This window comes from Gopherus flavomarginatus, chromosome 15 (genome assembly GCF_025201925.1).
Source record: "Gopherus flavomarginatus isolate rGopFla2 chromosome 15, rGopFla2.mat.asm, whole genome shotgun sequence".
NCBI classification, from domain to species: domain Eukaryota; kingdom Metazoa; phylum Chordata; order Testudines; family Testudinidae; genus Gopherus; species Gopherus flavomarginatus.
In genome coordinates, this window is record NC_066631.1 from 30,865,624 (window position 1) to 30,884,098 (window position 18,475).

Consider the following 18,475-nt stretch of genomic DNA (forward strand, 5'->3'; position numbering starts at 1 on the left):
TCAAAACTACTTGCTTACAAAATCAGACATACAAATATAAAAGTGTCATATGTGATGGGGCAAGGCCAGATGGCTACAGTAAAGTACTGAGGAACAGGTATGTTAGCCCCAGGCTAAACACATCCCTAGGACCATGGGAATCAAATGGCAGTTGCTCCAGGTTAATCAAGGCACCTGGGGCCAATTAAGATCTTTCTACAAGGCAGTAGAGATAACTACATTGATTAGAACACCTGCAGCCAATCAAGGCAGGCTAATCAGGGCACGTGGGTTTAAAAAGGAGCTCACTTCAGTCAGGCAGGAAGGAGTCAGAGGAGAGGAAGCACATGTGAGGAGCTGGGAGCAAGAGGCGCAAGGAGCTGAAACTGAGAGGGTGTGCTGCTGGAGGATTGAGGAATTATCAGACAATCAAGCATTTATAGACACCAGGAGGAAGGTCCTGTGGTGAGGATAAAGAAGGTGTTTGGAGGAGGCCATGGGGAAGTAGCCCAGGGAATTGTAGCTGTCATGCAGCTGTTACAGGAGGCCCTATAGACAGCTGCAATCCACAGGGCCCTGCGCTGGAACCCGGAGTAGAGGGCGGGCCCGGGTTCCCCTCCAAACCTCGCAACTCCTGATCAGACATAGGAGGAGTTGACCCAGACTGTGGGTTCCACCAGAGGGGAAGATCACTGAGGTGAGCAAATCCGCCGATAAGCGCAGGACCCACCAAGGTAAAGGAGGAACTTTGTCACATATAGCACCCTATCACAGAAAAATTGCTTATTTTCTTAGTTTGTACTGACTTCACCAGTGCTTTTTATGAAGGCTGCTTTGAAACTAAGCAAACATCTAGATGAGTTGATGTAGCCCCTGAAAGACCTCTGAATACCCCCAGGGGTACACATACCGCTGGTGCAGGTGAATCCTAAGTGAAGCCATTTGTGGTGAAAAAGTTATTACAATGAAAATGAGTCACCCTTCTCTGCTAGCCTGAAATGTCTCCAAATGATACATTTCTTACCTCTTGACGTGGTTTCAGCTTTCTGAATGATTAAGGGCCACATCCTGTCTGTCGTCTATGGTGGTACAAAGACCTGGCCTTGTGGGACTGGTGCTGCTCCTTTGCAGAAAGCATGGCTGGATTTGAAGGTCCACAACCACTGTATACTATGAAGCTTTTCCAAGTTTTATTACAGTGCAGCACTCTAGGGAGTTGTGGGGCTGGGTTGGGACCAGGGCCAATGGATCTGTGGTTTATGAATCCATCTGCCATTCTCCTCCATCGCCACAGGGACTGGTACAAATTTGCGGCTGCAGTTCTGGCCACAGTAGTTGCTCTGGGGCTTATGGAAGAGAACTCCTCACTTCAGCCTCAATCTGTTATACCTATGACTCAAACCGCGCACTAGTTCTAAGACTATATAGTCTGTCCCTCTCATAGATGGCTGCATACATGTTCCTGTACATGCAATACATCATGATACATTCTAAGTATGCATGGTATAAAATATACTTGCAGGTATGTTCGCTCATGCATCCTTCTGCCTCAAAGTTCATTCTCTTGTGTTGCAGCTTTGTGCCCGAGTCTCCTTCCTCAGAAAGCAATGTTGTTTCAACAAGGAAGCAGCCACCGAATAGCCGGCTGTCTTCTCTCTCTTCTCAAACGGAACCTGCCTCCATGATCGATCAGCACGATTCCTCAAAAGACCAAAGGAGCACAAGTTTGGACCGTTCCAGCACTGATATGGATTCAACTGATGGTATTGTGAGACCCCTTCCAGCAGATACCTACTCTGAGGAGAAAACCATTGACTTCTCCTTCATTGATGTAAGTCTCCATAAATGGAAAAAGTTGTTCATTTTAAGTATGTTACCTACACTGTTAGCAAAATGCTATGCCATGTCTTCTCCCAACTTTATAGTCAACCTTGTGCTGTGCTTCTTTATCCATTAAAGCTTCTTCAGTGACTTCTTGTGTGAAAAATTCAAGATAAATTGCAGTGAAAGTTCTTGTGGCTGCCCTTCCTATTAAGTCTGTGTGAATTCTATTAAAAGAGACCAAAGGGACAATGGTTTGCACTTCAGTTGGTCATTTTTCAGTCTGCTCCTAGGAGATGTGCTGTGAAAAAGAGTTTAATGACTCTAGGAAATGGAAGCCATACATTTCTGAGACAACATAGTAAAGTGATACAAATTGCTAGTGCTCCACCATGCTGTGAGAAATGCAGATTAAGCTACAGAGATTGGATTTTAATACTACTTTTCTAATTGACAATGAGACCGTCTTTCTGCAGTCTTTTTAAAATCATGTTCCTAAAATGATTTTAGTTTAAAGAGAATCTTTTGAAAAATTGAGAATCCTGAATTGCACAGGAATGTTGGTAATAACAGTGCCTAGTCATGCAGATAGTTCTCCGCTTCAGCGCTACACAAGAGCATTCCTACAGATAATATGGATTTCTCCTTTCAGGTACAGTCTCTGTGAGTTAAGAATTTATCTTGAATAAGAGTTGCTCGTCTTTTCTTATATGTTAGCTGGGGGCAGATACTGTAGAAAGCTACCTATGAATTGTTACGTTCTCTCTCTATACAACTCCCCCCCCCTTTGTTTTGTAGTAGAATTTACAGCTTTGGGGAAGGTGGAACATAGAGTGTTCTCAGAAGCCGCTACAATGCATCTATTTACGTATTACTGTAGCTGACCTGAATAGCGGTAGTGTAGCTGAACAACAGACTGCGCTGTAAAATGTCTGAAGGAGGCTAACGCTTTCTCTTCCCGTAACTAAGGATAATAGTCCAGATCCTGGGCAGTGCAGCATTGTGGTGGTTTCACACCTTACTGCCAGTGGATTCTGGGTGTGGGGTACCTTGTAGTGGCCTCTGCTATAGGACCATAGATCCCATCCTCCCAGCAGCTGCAAATGCCATTTCGAAACAGTGATGACTTCAAGCAGAACTGTCCAAGTCCAGAAGGCCCTTGTGCTGTTTGGATGAATGGTTAGTTTCTGAACTGAGAACTTTTAAAATCTTTGTTTTAAAATAGAAGCTTTCAGGGGAGAATGGAGGGCCCAGGGCCTCTGGGAAAAGACAGTTATAATCGGCAATGAATTATATCACTAAATACAACTGCTCTGCTTTTGCTCTACTGTAATCCATTCAGTTTTCCTTTGTGCATGGAGATGGCATTGTTTTAAATAACTGATCATCTCCTTTTTGCCAAAAGCCATGATACTTAACTTTCATTCTTTTTGTTGCTGGCAAACAGCTTGACATTTCTGAAGATGGGGACCAATCAGAGCTGGGAAAATATAGCATACTATCAGAGAGGAGAGAGTTGCATAATCCCTTTATGGTTTTGCAAGTCCCTGCCTTCTGATTGGCTGATGGCCATTGTTACCTAGTAAGAGCACACAGATTATCATAGGTTGGTTATTGAAAAATAACTCTGCAGTGATGCAGCTCAAACATCCAGAACTAAGCAGAGTTCAGGGAACTGTCCAAATGAGAAACCACTGTAGTTCCATATCAGTTATTGTACAGCATCTTAGCGCTCTGAGTAAATTCGATTTAATTGGAGTTTAAAATAATGGTGATAATAATTAAAACAAAAGGAGTCTTAATTAATCTGAAATATGGTTATGCTTAAAAATAAGACCTGCAGTAGTTATGGAATGAACCACCCTATTTTCAGGCTAATTGACATTCCCACATTTGAGGGTAACATTTTTTCTTTTTAAAAGCAAACTTCTATACTGGATTCCAGTGCCCTGAAAACCCGCGTGCAGCTCAGCAAAAGGATTCGCCACCGGGCACCTAGCTCCCATTCGCTCAGGAGAAGCAGACGGTTAGAGTCTGAAAACAAACTCTCGGTGATGCAGGAGACTGACAGCACTTGGATGTTTAAAGACTCCACAGGTATCCCTCTCAGTCCTGTGAAATAATTAGTCATGGTGCTGCGGAGTTGGAGATATATTTTGTCCTCTGTAGAATCTTTTCTCTTCTTTGAGTTAATGTCCCTGTGGGTACTCCACTATAGTTGTGTGTGTGCCTGCGCATCTTCAGTCAGAGATTTTTGTCAGCAGTATGTGCATATTCATGCTTGTGCCCTTCGCATCTTTGTGCTCCAGCCTGAGGATATACAGGGAGAGGTGGACTCCGGTTCCTTCTCAACCTGTGGCTAGAGATGTCCAATAGCTCAGCATACCTACCTTGTTTTTTTCCTCCTTGTTCCTATTATTCTATTAATGTTATTCACTCATTTTAGTTTGTTGTTTTATATTTTCTTTCCCCAGCACAAGTTCTCTGGTTTAGCAGGTCCCTCCTTTTTGTTCCATGGTCAGGGCCTTTTGCCTTTGACCCCTGTTCATTTGCCACCTTTCTTCCTTGGGCATGCCCAAAACCCTGGGCTTCAGACCCTGACAGACCTGACACAGGTCCTTTCCTTTCAACGATGGGCATTCCAGCTGACTCAGAGTCTCACATCCCGTCAAAGTGCAAATCTGCTTTAGCTTCAAGAGCAGGTCCAGGAATTTGAGAGAGGCTGAAGTTGCTCCTTATCAAGCACCACTTCAGAGTCCAAATCTTCCCCTGCACCTTTCCACCCCCTCACCCATACCCTGGGGTCAGCCTCTCAGGTCGCTGCAGTGATTTCTTCAGCTCCAGTGAGCAGAGATGAAGGGGCACCTTCGAAGACTTCAAAATCTACTGAAAAGAAAATACCTTGATCCCTACATGGGAGAAATTGGCCCAGAGACCAGGAAATAAGGAGAGCTGGCCTCACAGGATGGGTAATGCCGAGGCTTATAGTTCCTCTGATATCAAGAGGTTGATACATCCAAAAAAGGGTTCTAGCACACTGTGTACCAAGAAGTCTCTCAGCAAACGAGTGGTAGCCTCATTGGAGCCCTCCAAGCATAGCGAAGGACTCTTTGAAGAAAGGATCTTTGACCTCTTCCTTGAGCCATGGTCATAAAGGGCGTACGGACCATCCCATTCATACCCTCTCCAGTACCACCTGACACTTCTCAACCTGAGGATCAGTGTCGAAGAGCTCTGATACCGGTTGATACTGGTTGCATTTCTTTCTCAAGAGGCTCTCCAAATGTCAGTAGAGCCCAAATTCCTTCTCCTGAGGAGTGCCAAGAAGACTTTTTGCCAGTACTGTTGGTACCCTCAGGTACTGGCATACTCTCTAGTGCTGCTGCAACCTCACACAAAATCTTGATCTCTGGTACCAATGTGACTGCCTGTGCCAATTTCACCATGGGTACTGACACCCTTAGCTTCTCCCAGACTCAGACATTTCCATACAGGATTCTACCACCTTTCCTGTGCTGTATCCTAAGGATGAGACCACAGGAATCAGGTGACGTCTGACCCGTCAGCCTTAGTAAAAGTATCCTGGAGGTCCCTCTCCCTTTCCTTATGTCCTGCCACTTTGGGCTTTCTGGAACCCTTGGATCCTGTCTGGTGATCAGTTCTATAGAGTGTCCCCACTGGTACCCCAGAACCCTCTTCCCAAGGAAGATCCTTTAGAAGAACAAGAGCTCAGGGCAGAGGAGGAGGCACTACCCTCTAATAAATCCTCTTCCTCATGAGACAAGGCAGTTATGTCCCCTCCCCCATCCTAGATGGGTAACTTCAAAGACTTCCAAGAATGGATGAAGAAGACGGCAGAGGCTTTAACGATCCCTTGGAGGAGATACAAGAACCACAGCACTCCCAGTGCATGGTTTACATACCTATCCTCAAAGCGAGGTAGCCTTGCCCATTAGTGATGCCCTATAGCCTCCAGCCCATACACTATGTGGCAAAAGCTAGCTACTGCCTTGCCTACATGCACGCAGGCTGACAAGCACTATGTACCAGCCAAGGGCTCAGAGTTCCTTTTCTCCCATCTCACCGCAAACTCTCTGGTAGTCAATGCCATTAATGAGTGAAGCAGGCAACATTGGTCTAGATCAGAGGAGGACAATCTACGGCCCACGGGCTGGATCTGGTCCATCAGGGCTTTCAGTCCGGCCCACAGGATTGCCAGCCCCATGGCCCAGCGGGGCTAAGGCAGGCTCGCTGTCTGTCCTGGCCCTGCGCTACTCCCAGAAATGGCCGACAGCACGTCCCTTTGGATACGGGGAGAGGAGGGAGCAGAGGGCTCTGTGCGCTGCCCTTGCCTGAAGGCACTGTCCCCTGCAGCTCCCATTGGCTGGGAACAGGGAACCTCAGCTAATGGGAGCTTTGGGGGTGGAACCCACAAGTGAGGGCAGCGCGCGGTAGAGCCGCCTGCCCCGCCCCACCCCACCCCCAGGAGACACTTCCAGACTTGCTGGCCACCCCGGAGCTGCTCAAGGTAAGCAGCACTGGGCAGGAGTCCACAGCCCAAACCCCTCCTGCCCCTAACCCCCTGCCGTATCCCTCCTGCCCTGAGCCCCCTCCCACACTCTGCACCCCAACCGCTTGCCCTGATCCCTCAGCCCCCTGCACCTCCTCCTGCACCCCAACACCCTGGCCTGAGCCCCCTGCCGCACCTCCTCCTGCACCCCAACACCCTGGCCTGAGCCCCCTGCTGCATGCCTGTGAGCCCCTTCCTGCACCCCAACCCCTTGCCCTGAGCCCCCTGCCACACCGTGCACCCCTTCTGCACCCCAACACCCTGGCCTGAGCCCCCTGCCACACCCCTCCTGCACCCCAACCCACTGCCCTGAGCCCCCTGCTGCATGCCTGTGAGCCCCTTCCTGCACCCCAACCCCTTGCCCTGAGCCCCCTGCCACACCGTGCACCCCTCCTGCACCCCAACCCCTTGCCCTGAGCCCCCTGCCACACCGTGCACCCCTCCTGCACCCCAACACCCTGGCCTGAGCCCACTGCCCTGAGCCCCCTGCTGCACACCTGTGAGCCCCTTCCTGCACCCCAACCCCTTGCCCTGAGCCCCTTCCTGCATATAGCACAACCTCCTACACCCCATACTCCCTCCTGCACCCCAACCTCTTACCCTCAGCCTCCAACCCCCTGCCCTGACCCCCCTGCTGCACCCATCCTACACCCCAACCCTCTGCCCGGAGCCCCCTGCCACACCCCACACCCCTCCTGCACCCCAACTCACTGCTCTGAACCCTCTTCTGCACCCCAACCCCCTGCCTTGAGCCCCCTGCCACATCCTGCACCCCTGTGCACCCCAACCCTCTGCCCTGAGCCCCCTGCCACACCCCTCCTGTACCCCATCCCCCTGCCCTGAGCCCCCTGCTGCACCCTGCACCCCTGTGCACTCCATCCCCCTGCCCTGAGCCCCTTCATGCACCCCAACCCCTTGCCCTGAGCCCCTTCCTACATATAGCACACCTTCCCACACCCCATACTCTCTCCTGCTCCCCAACCCCCTGCCCTGACCCCCCTGCTGCAACCCACACCCTCCTGTATCCCAACCCGCTGCCCTGAGCCCCTTCCTGCATACTGTACACCCTCCCATACCCCACAGACCCTCCTGCATCCCAACCCCCCAGCCCTATATTCATGGCCCTGCATACAATTTCCCCACCCAGTTGTGGCCCTTGGGCCAAAAAGTTTGCCCCCCTCCCCAGTCTAGATCAACACCTCATAACAATGGTTTTAAGCTCTTGCACCTTCTCGGCCACAAAAGCTACTCTTTGGCTGCCCTGCAGTTCCTGGGTAGTCAGCTATCATGCCTTGATGGCAAAGTACAAGGGTATGAACTATAGCAAATGTTCTTTCTTTTGCCACAAGAGCAGAAGGACCAGTTTCAAGCCCTCGTCACCAAAGGCGATTGTCAGAGTGTATTTACAGTCTTCTATCAATCAGCTGACACAGCCTCTGGTTCTATGGTAACCACCATAGTTACGCATCGAGCTGTATGGCTGCAGTCCTCTGGACTCCCCAGGGCAGTACAGAATACAGGGAAGGATCCTAAGGCTCGATGGCTGGGAGAGAAGAACGTATGATCAGACTAGTCTCTTCTGGTGGTTTCTGTTTGAGGCAGATGAAGAGCAAGTTGTCCCAGCTATTGCATGGTTGAGTGTGCCAGCTGCGCTGTTCTCATGTTACTAGTAACTAGCTGCACGTGCATGCACAATTGGTGATCTGACTCAATACAAAATGCAGTGTTTATTTGAAGACATTGAATCAGAAATGTTAATATTACAAAGCTGCAGCTGGTTTTGGTTCAAGCTGTGACCTTTGATGATGACTGTGCAAAGCCAAAATGTAGTAAAGTAATTTCCAAGCAAGAGGCCAGCGAATGTGAGTGAACTGAGCTGTTGTAAACTGAACTGTATCATATATGCTTTTATGATGTATAAACTGAGTAATTCAGAAGCAAGAGCTGAATTAATTTAAGTATACAATTCTGCCCTTTTACAGCCCTAATAAACAGTCTCTCTCTACCATTAGGTATTTACAGTGTGCCCATCGCCATGGTGTGAGTGCTAAATCATGTCAAATAACTTCCACTAAGTCTTCATGATTCTACTATGTTACATTGTTACACAGGAAGAGGGTTATGAGGTCAGGGCATGGACAGAAAATTTGCTGACCAACTTGCTTTGTTTCTATTTAAATGTGTCTGGTGTGAAATAACATCTGGTCATTGTAATTTTTGTTAGAAGAGAAATCTACAAAACAGGAAGAGTCTGATGAGGAAGAAAAAATACACAAAACAGAGAGATCCTCAGCTATGCAACCTCAGAGGCTTCCTGTTTTTCCAGGCATGGACCACTCTGTTCTCAAGGTGAAGATAGACAGATCATACTAGATTATGTCAGGGGTCCATCTAGTCCAGTATCCCATGATTGACAGTGGCCACCATCAGATGCTGTCCAGAGGAAGGTGCAAGAATCCCAGAAAGGACAATTTATACATTAACCCAGCGGTTCTCAAACTGTGGGTCGGGACCCCATTTTAATGGGGTCGCCAGGGCTGGCTTAGACTTGCTGGGGCCAGAGTCCGAGCCCCGCCTCCCGGGGCCAAAGCCTGAGCACTTCATCCCTGGGCGGTGGGGCTCAGGTTACAGGCCCCCCCTGCCTGGAGCTGAAGTCCTTGAGCTTTGGCTTTGGTCCCACCACCGGGGAGAGAGCGGTTCGGGGAGGCTCAGGCTTTGGTCCCCCTTCCTGGGGTTGTCGGAAGGGCGTCGCAGTGCAATGAGGTTTGAACAGTTCAGAAAAGAAAAATTGATGATCTGTTAGATGGCCTAAGAAATGTATAGTGATGTTGTAAATAGCTTTTTCACTCATTGACCCTGTATTATTGACAGAAATATTGGCAGTGGTTTAGAAGGAAATTTAACTCCATAATAGTTCGTGTATGTTTTCAAAACAGCTCAGATTTATGGTAAATTCCATTATGAATTTATGCAGTTTATGGATTTCAGACTTGTGCTTTCTGCAGCTTCATAAGGCAGTGAAGTGATTTGAGTGATCAGATTGTCCTCCAAGGAAATCTAAAAGCAGCTTTTTTAAAAATAAACCTTTCTTCTAGGCTCAGCTTCGGAAAAGACAAGAGCCGGAGAGTCCTAGTGAAATAAATTCTGCACAGCTATTTAAATCCCAATTCCAGCAAGGAGCTCCTGGTGGCAGGGTACTGCCCTCTAGTGCTGAGAAGGAGAACAGGTGAGAGAGCAGTTTAAATTCCAGCAATCAGTAAATTCAGAAACAGCTGTTCATTTCCCTGCTAGGCTCCCAGAAGGATATGGCTTATTTTGTTTTTGTTTCTGTAATGAGATATTGTCAGTGTAGGATAAAGTTTATTTTGCTGTGTCCTTAGGTCAGAAGAAATGTCTCCTCAGTGGCTGAAAGAGCTGAAATCGAAGAAGAGGCAGAGCCAGCATGAGAATCAGGTTTGAGAAGGTACAGTACAGCGAAAACAGAGGTGTTACTCTGTAGGATTTTCATTTGACTGCTTTGCTGTGAAGTTCCTGTCTTTTCAGCCAAAGGAGATTCTTAGCTGAAGGAGAAATTACTATGCAGTTACCTTTAGCCCTTGCAGCCTGTCAGAAATAATGTATGTTCGGTATTCACACCCTATTCCCACAGGGCATGGGTGAGCTTTTTCTGTGACTGGTACAGCCACATGGATGGACATGCAGCAGACACATCATTGCAATGCTCAAGCCCCTTAAAGCTGATTCTGATGATGTGAAACTTTGACTGGAAAATCTGTTCTGAAGATGCCTGTACGCTGACTCAGCAAGCATAGAGCATACACATGTTGTGTGTAACTGTGCAATGCATGTCCAAGACAGTAAAATATTGCTATAATGAAGCAGATCAGATTTCATTGACATTTACTATACAGATTATGCAGTTTCTCCCTTTCCCTTATTGTTCTGTAGCCTTAGTTACTAGCCCAGATGAAAGCAAGGCAATTCTAGGCAGGCAGTTCTTTTATAATAACATTCACCGTTCTGCTAATTTTATAACAATATGTAGAGTTCTACTACAAAGTGTTGTCATTGGTTAACGGGCAGGTTCTGCCGATAGATATTTAAACCATTGGAGCACTTGGTTTCAATGATGCTCTTAATAGTCCATATGCAATTTAATAAAACAAAATAGCATGTGGCTGCTGCTGCAACATGCAAAGAGCATCACTGATGGTGCGCACACATCCCAGAGACTTGAGAGTCCCGAGGGCAATGGGATTGGTTAAATTTATGAACAATGTCATACTGCAGCTATTCAAAGAGCTTCTGTTTTTTTCTCCCTTTTCAGACCCTGATTATGACTAGAAAAAGACATGGAAGTATAACAGAAGCCTTAACTCATCTGAACCTAAAATTCACACATCATGCTGCTGCTGTTTGCTTCCTTCCTCGACTGCTATGTGCATGGTGCCTTCCTGCTTTGTGGAGAAAGCTGCTTAATATTCAAAGACAAATACAAAGCTGTATCTTCTCAGATAGGGAAGGATATAGTCACTTTAGAACTACTTGAAGTAAGAGATGGTGCAGTATAGTTAGCACTTCAGAAGATCTTGCCTGAGGATAACATTTGTTCTAGGAAATACGGCGCATCAGAAAAAGTTCCCTTGCCTTCGAACAAAGATGACATCTCTGCAGAATTAAGCTATGTTCAGCAACTCAAGCATGTGAATGCTGGAAGGCGTGTCAAATGTAAAGGCTGGGGTTTGTATTTGTTTATGAAAATAACAAAATTTAAAATCATCTTTCCTGTGAACTAATAGTGGTTCATATTCAGAATGAAGTTTGTGGAAGAGAGAATGAAAGAACAAATCATGTTTACTGCCATATTAAAAAATTAAACTTGACTGATATTTTTTTTAAAGGTATTTTTGGTTGGCTGATGCTTGCACATGATCTGCTGATCAGGCAGATCAAGTTGATTTTTAAATTGAGCATAATGTTAATTTTTCATTCTTTAACTGGGATTGTCTGGTCTGTCAGCATGTAGTGTAATCGCATTATTAGAATGTCATATTCTTAAGACGATAAAGCAATAATGTCAACCAATTCTCTTTAAAAATAGATGTAAATGTTGTTTTTATTACTGAAAAGGAAGAGACGAGGAAGGATGTAGAGTCTTGTCAATATGAGGGTTCCAGGTAATTGTTGAATGTCATTCTAGAAGCACCTCAGATTGTCCCACTGGATATTTTTATTAGTTACCTTTGTAAATATCAGTTTTAAGTGTTTATTTTTATGCTGATTTTGTGGGATAACCTAAATGCAATCTCTCACTTCTCAACTGTTTATGAAATGATCTATATATCTTACTTTAAGACCAAATGTTGGTATGTTAACAATGTAGATAATACTAACATCACAACACAGCTGTGACAGTCACATCAGAAGAGTTTTGATGTCTTTGGATCCAGATTCTGAAATTGGCAAGTTTTTTTTAACCAAGAAGTCCATTTATAAGTAAATTACTGTATTTAAAATATGTATTAGTTACTTTATTTTCCCCAAGTGCTCTTTTCAGAAAAATCTTTAAAAAGATACACTAACAGGAAAGCGCATTCTTTAAGGTAGGCACCCCCAGGACTCCGATAAGGAGATCAGTGACATGGAAAGGAGAATTGAATCAAAGTAGATAAGCTCTTTCTATTCCACTATTCTCGTAACCTTCTGTGGCAGAATGTTTGGGCCTGAACAGTCAGATGTGATGAAGCTGCACATAGTTGCATCGTGGGAGCAAAACACACATTCTTGTCTCCTGCTGAAAGGTTATTTAAATTAAATGTTAAAAATCAGGCACCAGCACTTGCACACATTTTCCGTTTTTCTGCTCAGCGTTTCAGAAGGCTTGTCTTATGTGGTACTACCACAACAGTGCACCTGCTAGCCAAAGGGATAACCTTTGTCTGCCACCCATCAAGTTGTTAGCTGCCATAAACCATGTGCCAACTCTTGTCATAAAGAAGTCACAAATTAGGTGATTTCACACCCAGCCCGTACTTCAGTAAATAACTGCAGTATGTCAAGAGAGATGACCAGTATGCTCTTCTCCCTTTTAATGTCAGAGTTCTAACAGTAGCACCCCTTATTTTATAGAAATACAATATTTTTCCACTTCAAAATAAAAATGTCTTTGTTCAGTTCTTTGTCACCTCTCTTCAGGCAATGCCAGACACTGCTTTTACAGTTTGTTCTGCCAGGTCAGTCAATTCTCAAATATTACTATCGAATGGAGTCACACTTCTGCCCTCTTTCATGTGGTTAACTCCCTTCCCCCCCCGCCCCCCCGCTGCCCGTTAAGGGAAGGAGGAGAAGCTTCCAGAGGAGCACATTTGTCCAAACTCTAAAAGAGACAATGTTGACTGCTTTTTAAAATTAGTTGTATAGGTTTTCTGCCCATTGTTTATGTGGCGTGGGACCTGTTTTTATTTTGGAAATGTAACTTTTAGGCAAGCTTTGTATTTTTCTATGCTTGTAATGCATCAGCCAGCTTGTTTTGTCGGTGGTGTACCAGATGTTCTTGCTGGTGTTGGTGTGTACAATTTGAACAGTATTAGCTGCTGGGTTTTTAGGTGTGACAGAAGAATGTTGGTCACTTTTAATTTCCCTTGCTAAGCGTGTGGGTGCCTTTTTTTTTTTTTTTTTTTTTTTTTTTTTAAATTCAAAACCCAGATAGATTTGCATGTGACCATAAAAACACTGAGGGAGGTTTAATTTTAGGATTGAGCAACTTGATAGTGTCTCTTTAATGACAATCAGAGCATTTTGTCTAACACTTCCTGATGCAACAAAATGAAAGCCACAAACTCTTTAGATTGTTAGCTGCAGTGTTTTTGCTGTGCATTCTGATACACTGAGGGGATTGGTTTTGCATATTGGCAAAGCCCTTTGAGTATGTGTTTCCATTTCTTCATGGACAATGCACTGAAATGTACTGTAGTTTTACTGCTAGTGAGAAATGTTTAATCTTAAATATGTGTGACTAAAAAAAATCTTTAGGATAAAGTTGAGTGAGATAGTGGTGTTTTTTTTTTTCTGATCTTTTATTTCTTCGTATTGTATGTGAATTAAATATCTATTTTCTCTTGACTCCAGGTTCCCACCGTGAAATTATTGATATCATAAATATTTATTACACATATAACAACATGCTGCAAAAGTTTCTTTAGATAAATTCCATTTTAATTTCAAATAATGCATATGAAACTTTTTACTATTTTACTTTAACAATCACAGATTAAAACTTGCTATTAATATGAGCCAGGAATGAGCTCTTACCTGCAGCATGTTCTTCATGTGTGATTTTTTTTTTGTTTTAATAACTGTTGGAAGCTATTTTAAGAGTAAGTTTTAACTCTTAACTCACTTTTACTTGAACTCCCGTAAGTGTGATTGATGGAGATAGCTGGTGTTTGGCATTTGCCATTGAATACAAGGTGCTTTTGCAGAAGTGTTTTGTTCTTTTTATTTAAGACTGTCACAGTTTTATCTGCTCTTCATCCTACAGCTGCATTAGTAGATCAATAGTTTAAACAAGTACATGTAAATCAGGCTGGTGTATGGAACTTGGAAATACTTCGTTAATGCCCCTTTTTTTTCACTGAAATTTGGAGAATCCTCCCCGAGAATTTTAATCCACTGATGTTTTAGGATCAGTACACGTCTGTACATTTCATATTCACTGGAATCACCAGTTGGCCTTTTCTTCTCCTTTATTCGTTTTGCATATTCACCTTGTTTATGGCTGTGTATCTTGAGGTTAGTACAATATATGCGAAGTCAATGTTTTTACTGGTTTTATATTACCTGCTGTACGCAAAGATGCTAAATTTCTGCTTTCCATTTTAATATTTTTAACATGGTCGTGTAGGATTTAAAAACTTGCTTCTTGCTTGCACAGAGGTTTAGCTTTCCACACTCTGGTATTTTGTTTTGATCACCTAGTAATTGCTCGCAAATTACCAGAAGCATTGTATATCAGAAACTGCCGGCTACTAATTCACAAATCATAGAATTGTAGGGACCTCGAGAGGTCATCTAGTCCAGTCCCCTGTCCTCAAGACAGGCCTAAGTATTATCTAGACCATCTCTGACAAATGATTGTCTAACTTGCTCTTAAAAACCTCCACTGAGAGAGATTTCACAACCTCCCTAGGCAATTTGTTCCAATGCTTAACTACCCTGTGAGTTAGGACGTTTTTCCTACTGTCCAACGTAAACCTCCCTTGCTGCTATGCCCATAGCTTCTTGTCCTAGCCTCAGAGGTTAACGAGTACAATTTTTCTCCCTTCTTGTAACAGTCTTTTATGCACTTGAAAACTGTTCCCGTGTCCCCTCTCAGTCTTCTCTTCTCTAGACTAAACAAATCTAATTATTTCAATCTTTCCTCATAGGTCATGTTCCCTAAACCTTTCATTATTTTTGTTTCTCTCCTCTGAACTTTTTCCAATTTGTGCACATATGTTTGCAAACTTTTGATCAACCATACTATCCGCAGCAGCATTATCCATTAGTTTATAAGTAATTTTACAGGTTTGCACATGTACTTAATATGCCTGCAATGTGTAAGGTAGTAAACCCTGGATGTGGTTTAATGTAAAGTTGCTACATGGAGAGCCCTGCTGAACCAAAACATCACACTAATGATGAGAACAATTCTAGGATAAGTTTAATATAAATAGTTTGGAATCCTTTAAAAATCTAGGCACCCAGTGATGTTAGCTGCCTTCTTTACACTTTGCATCCTGACTATGTACAGGGCTATGCCCAATGCCATTAAAGGTGTGTAGGGAAACTGAGTGTAATTGGCTTTTGAAGGGTCTGTCACACATTATTTGAATCTTTGGAACAAAAAAAGTTGATCAATCCAAACTCCCATTGTGCCAACTGTCCAAAATGTTAGAATTCTGTGATGATAGAAATGTGTTTTAGAAATAAACAAGCCATGTATTCTATAGGATAAGAGAAGGAGTTGTGTGAAGGTGTCCTGTGTAGAATAATTGGCATGAATTAGGCATGGTCTGTTTTGTAAAATATAATGGAAGTCAGTGAAATGTAATTATTTGGGAGATGCAGATATGTTCAATATGGCTGTTCTGAGGGTGGTAGAAGTTTGGTTTTCTTCGAGTAGGCCAAAAGGGTCAGTTCCATAGAATGTTAAAACTCTATCAATCTAGTTGGGCCCAGTGTCTCTTGTTACCATACAAATACCTTTCCGTGTCAGTAAAGTATAAAACCCCTTCAGTCAGGCTAAGCTGTAACTGAACTGATAACTGTAACTGATCCAGACTTCTGCAATTGGACAGTGCAGGCAGGTTAAACCTTAAGAGAGAATCTGCTATCTCAGGAGGAAAAGAATGTAGTTGACAATGCTGACAATCTTTAAGTTCTTTTGCACAGGTTCATATTTAAAACATGAAACAATTTCTGCTTGGGGGTAAATGTTCTTTTCTAATATTCTTGAACTTAAGTAATACAATAAACAGTCTAAAGCAAGCCAACGTGTCCTTGTGGGGCAGGGTGTATGCTAACATGGCCTCTCGGGAATGATCTATGAATGTGGAACTCTGCACTACCTTGAAAACTCCTTTCTCTCCTGTTTGCCCTTCATACAAACCAATCCATGCTGGTTTGCCATTAGAGCATCTGTTAAACTGAAGAGACCACATTGTTCACCCTTACTCACCCCATACATAGTGGTAGGAGCTCACCTCCTTACACCCACGTCAGAGGCACTCCGATACTGCAGTGATAAGGATCATCTAAGTCCCTGGGTGGGTAAGGCAAATTCTGTCCTGTGGCACATGTGTGATGCTCTCATTGGGTTCGACAAGATCTACACCAATATCCAAAGGCAGCGTTCGGCCTTTAAACATTAGATTAGAAAGGGACTCAGCTGTTTCTGCATGTTAACTCTGACCCCCCCCCCCTTTTTTTTTGTGTGTGCAAAGTATGTCCTCTTTTCTTAGAGCTCACAGCCCACTTCTGCCGCTAAGCTTGCAAGGTACTAACAGTGCATTGCTAATTAACCCAACCCAAGGACGAAGGGACAAGTCCAGATTTGGTGTAAGGTCTGGTCTTCACTAGGAAAAAGAGATGTTCTGAACTCAAGTTAGCTAACTTGAAGTACAGTCCTAGTAAAGACAAGGCAGTTTGTTTGTTCATTCTACTTTTAGTTACCTAGGATTTTCACTGGAGCCAAGAACACACCTTTTCCCCCCCGAGTGAAGACCAGGCTTTCCTGGTTGGCTGCAACCATATTAACATCTGTGGAGCGCTGCCTTTTACAGTGGGTTTGAGTATGGACCAATGAGCACAATATTCTGACTCCTCAGTCATCCAGGATACCAGAGTCGAAGGTTGTTGGTCAATGCAGGCTCTTGATGACAGTGATACAGGGCAGGGAAAATGTGTGGTGAACCGTATGCGAAATATGTCATTTCCAGGGTGATTGGAAATCCTTTCTCATAGCAATGTGCTTTCTCTGAAGCTCTTCAAACCACTGTTTGGTCTGTCCCATCCCTCAGCTGAAAATATTTTTACCAAAATGTGTTGAAATGATTTTTTCATCCTATTGATGCGATTTGGAGAGAGGGGGAAGGTTGTGTGACTTATGCATTTTCTTCTTACCGTAGTGAATATGCTGACTGTATCAAGCCTGTTTAAAGGAGCTATTGTATAGATACAAACTTTTATATCATTCTGCATAGCCTTATAGAACATGTAAATATGGATCACACAATGAATACATATGTTGTGCTATAGAAAATATTTTGTACTACATAGTTTCCTAAGTAATACAGATATTCTATCTGTGGTGTATCTACTTGTATGACTATGATTCCAAGTTTAGCCTTGCCAGATATTTACAAAAGATTATATTTTCTAACAGTGTGCTGGGAGCATTTCTCAAAGGGATTAAAGAAGCTGACAGCAAGAGGAAATTGAGTTCTGTTAGGAAAGAAAAATCAGTACAATATATTATCCCTACCCTCTGATGTTTTGCAACTGCCTTATCTATGTGCATATTCCATGAACTTGGAAAATGAAGCAGGATTTTGGGGCACTTTAGTCATTGCAAAAATAAATGTTACCAAGAAAATGAACATATGGGAGAGTACCTGTATTTTTAAAGTAAAAAAGAGAAAATTACGGTGTCTTGTTTGGTAAAAGATACAAATGAATCCCATTCCAGTCCCTCCCCTCAGTGTTCTGTACAGAAGTAATTTTATATTTTACAACTAAGAGTTTTCATATCAATAGAGAAGCAGATGAACATGTGACGAGGAACTGCAATAAAAGTGAACTACAGTCAACTGCTGTCCATGGTGGATCTTTGCATGTACAAAATGTGTTGCATTCAAACAATGACAATAAATTAGAGTACAAAACTTGGATGCCAGTTGTATTTAATGGATGCTTTTGCTTTGCTAAGACATTGTAATTATCCCAGCATACCACAATTCCTGGCATAGCCATTCTCCCATTAAATCTGGTCATTGTGTAACTTCACGCACAACCCAGTTTTACCCTTGCGTGTGATTGCCTGTTGCCTGATATGAAGTGATATTGAAAATAGAAATGACAGAAGTACCTTTTGAAATGGTAACTTCACCTTCCCCTGCCTATTTAGGTGCTAAAATAGTACAGTGACCGGCAGCATTACAAAACTCTAAGATTTATCAGTTCCTATTAACCAACTTGTGGAGTATATTGCCCTAGAAATTCTCCCTAGCCTGTGTTTAAGTAGCTTGCTTCATGACCACTATCCCAGTATGCCTGCCTCGGCCATGCTTCTTGCTGTGGTATCGTTGTCTCGGACAGAAAGTTTACCAGTTCTGAGGTACATTAGTGATATTGTCGTTACCATGATGCTTCCCATTAACACAATGGAGATCCTTGGGAGACATGCTGCAGTAGGTGTCTTATTCCAATGCTTTTCTGTTTCCCTCTATCTGACACCCTACTTCCCACGCAGGCTGATGTGACAAGGGAGTGCCCAGATTTCACACCAACTCTGCAAATAAAAATTAAAGCACCTCACCCCCACCCAAGACCAGGGCACAGAATGGA

General features: G+C 43.7%; 1 protein-coding gene across 4 annotated transcripts in view; it reads left to right on the forward strand.

Moving 5' to 3' along the window:
* Positions 1 to 13,492, forward strand: part of KIAA1671 (KIAA1671 ortholog) — a 156,025-nt gene extending 142,533 nt beyond the window's left edge. For all 4 annotated transcript variants that reach the window (XM_050924024.1, XM_050924025.1, XM_050924027.1 and 1 more), the window contains 6 exons: positions 1,555 to 1,810; positions 3,723 to 3,897; positions 8,595 to 8,719; positions 9,466 to 9,596; positions 9,751 to 9,833; positions 10,698 to 13,492. In XM_050924024.1, the coding sequence (XP_050779981.1) occupies positions 1,555 to 1,810; positions 3,723 to 3,897; positions 8,595 to 8,719; positions 9,466 to 9,596; positions 9,751 to 9,829 (766 nt within the window). In that variant the 3' untranslated portion in view covers positions 9,830 to 9,833; positions 10,698 to 13,492. The remainder of the gene's footprint in view (positions 1 to 1,554; positions 1,811 to 3,722; positions 3,898 to 8,594; positions 8,720 to 9,465; positions 9,597 to 9,750; positions 9,834 to 10,697) is intronic.
* Positions 13,493 to 18,475: the final 4,983 nt, after the last annotated feature.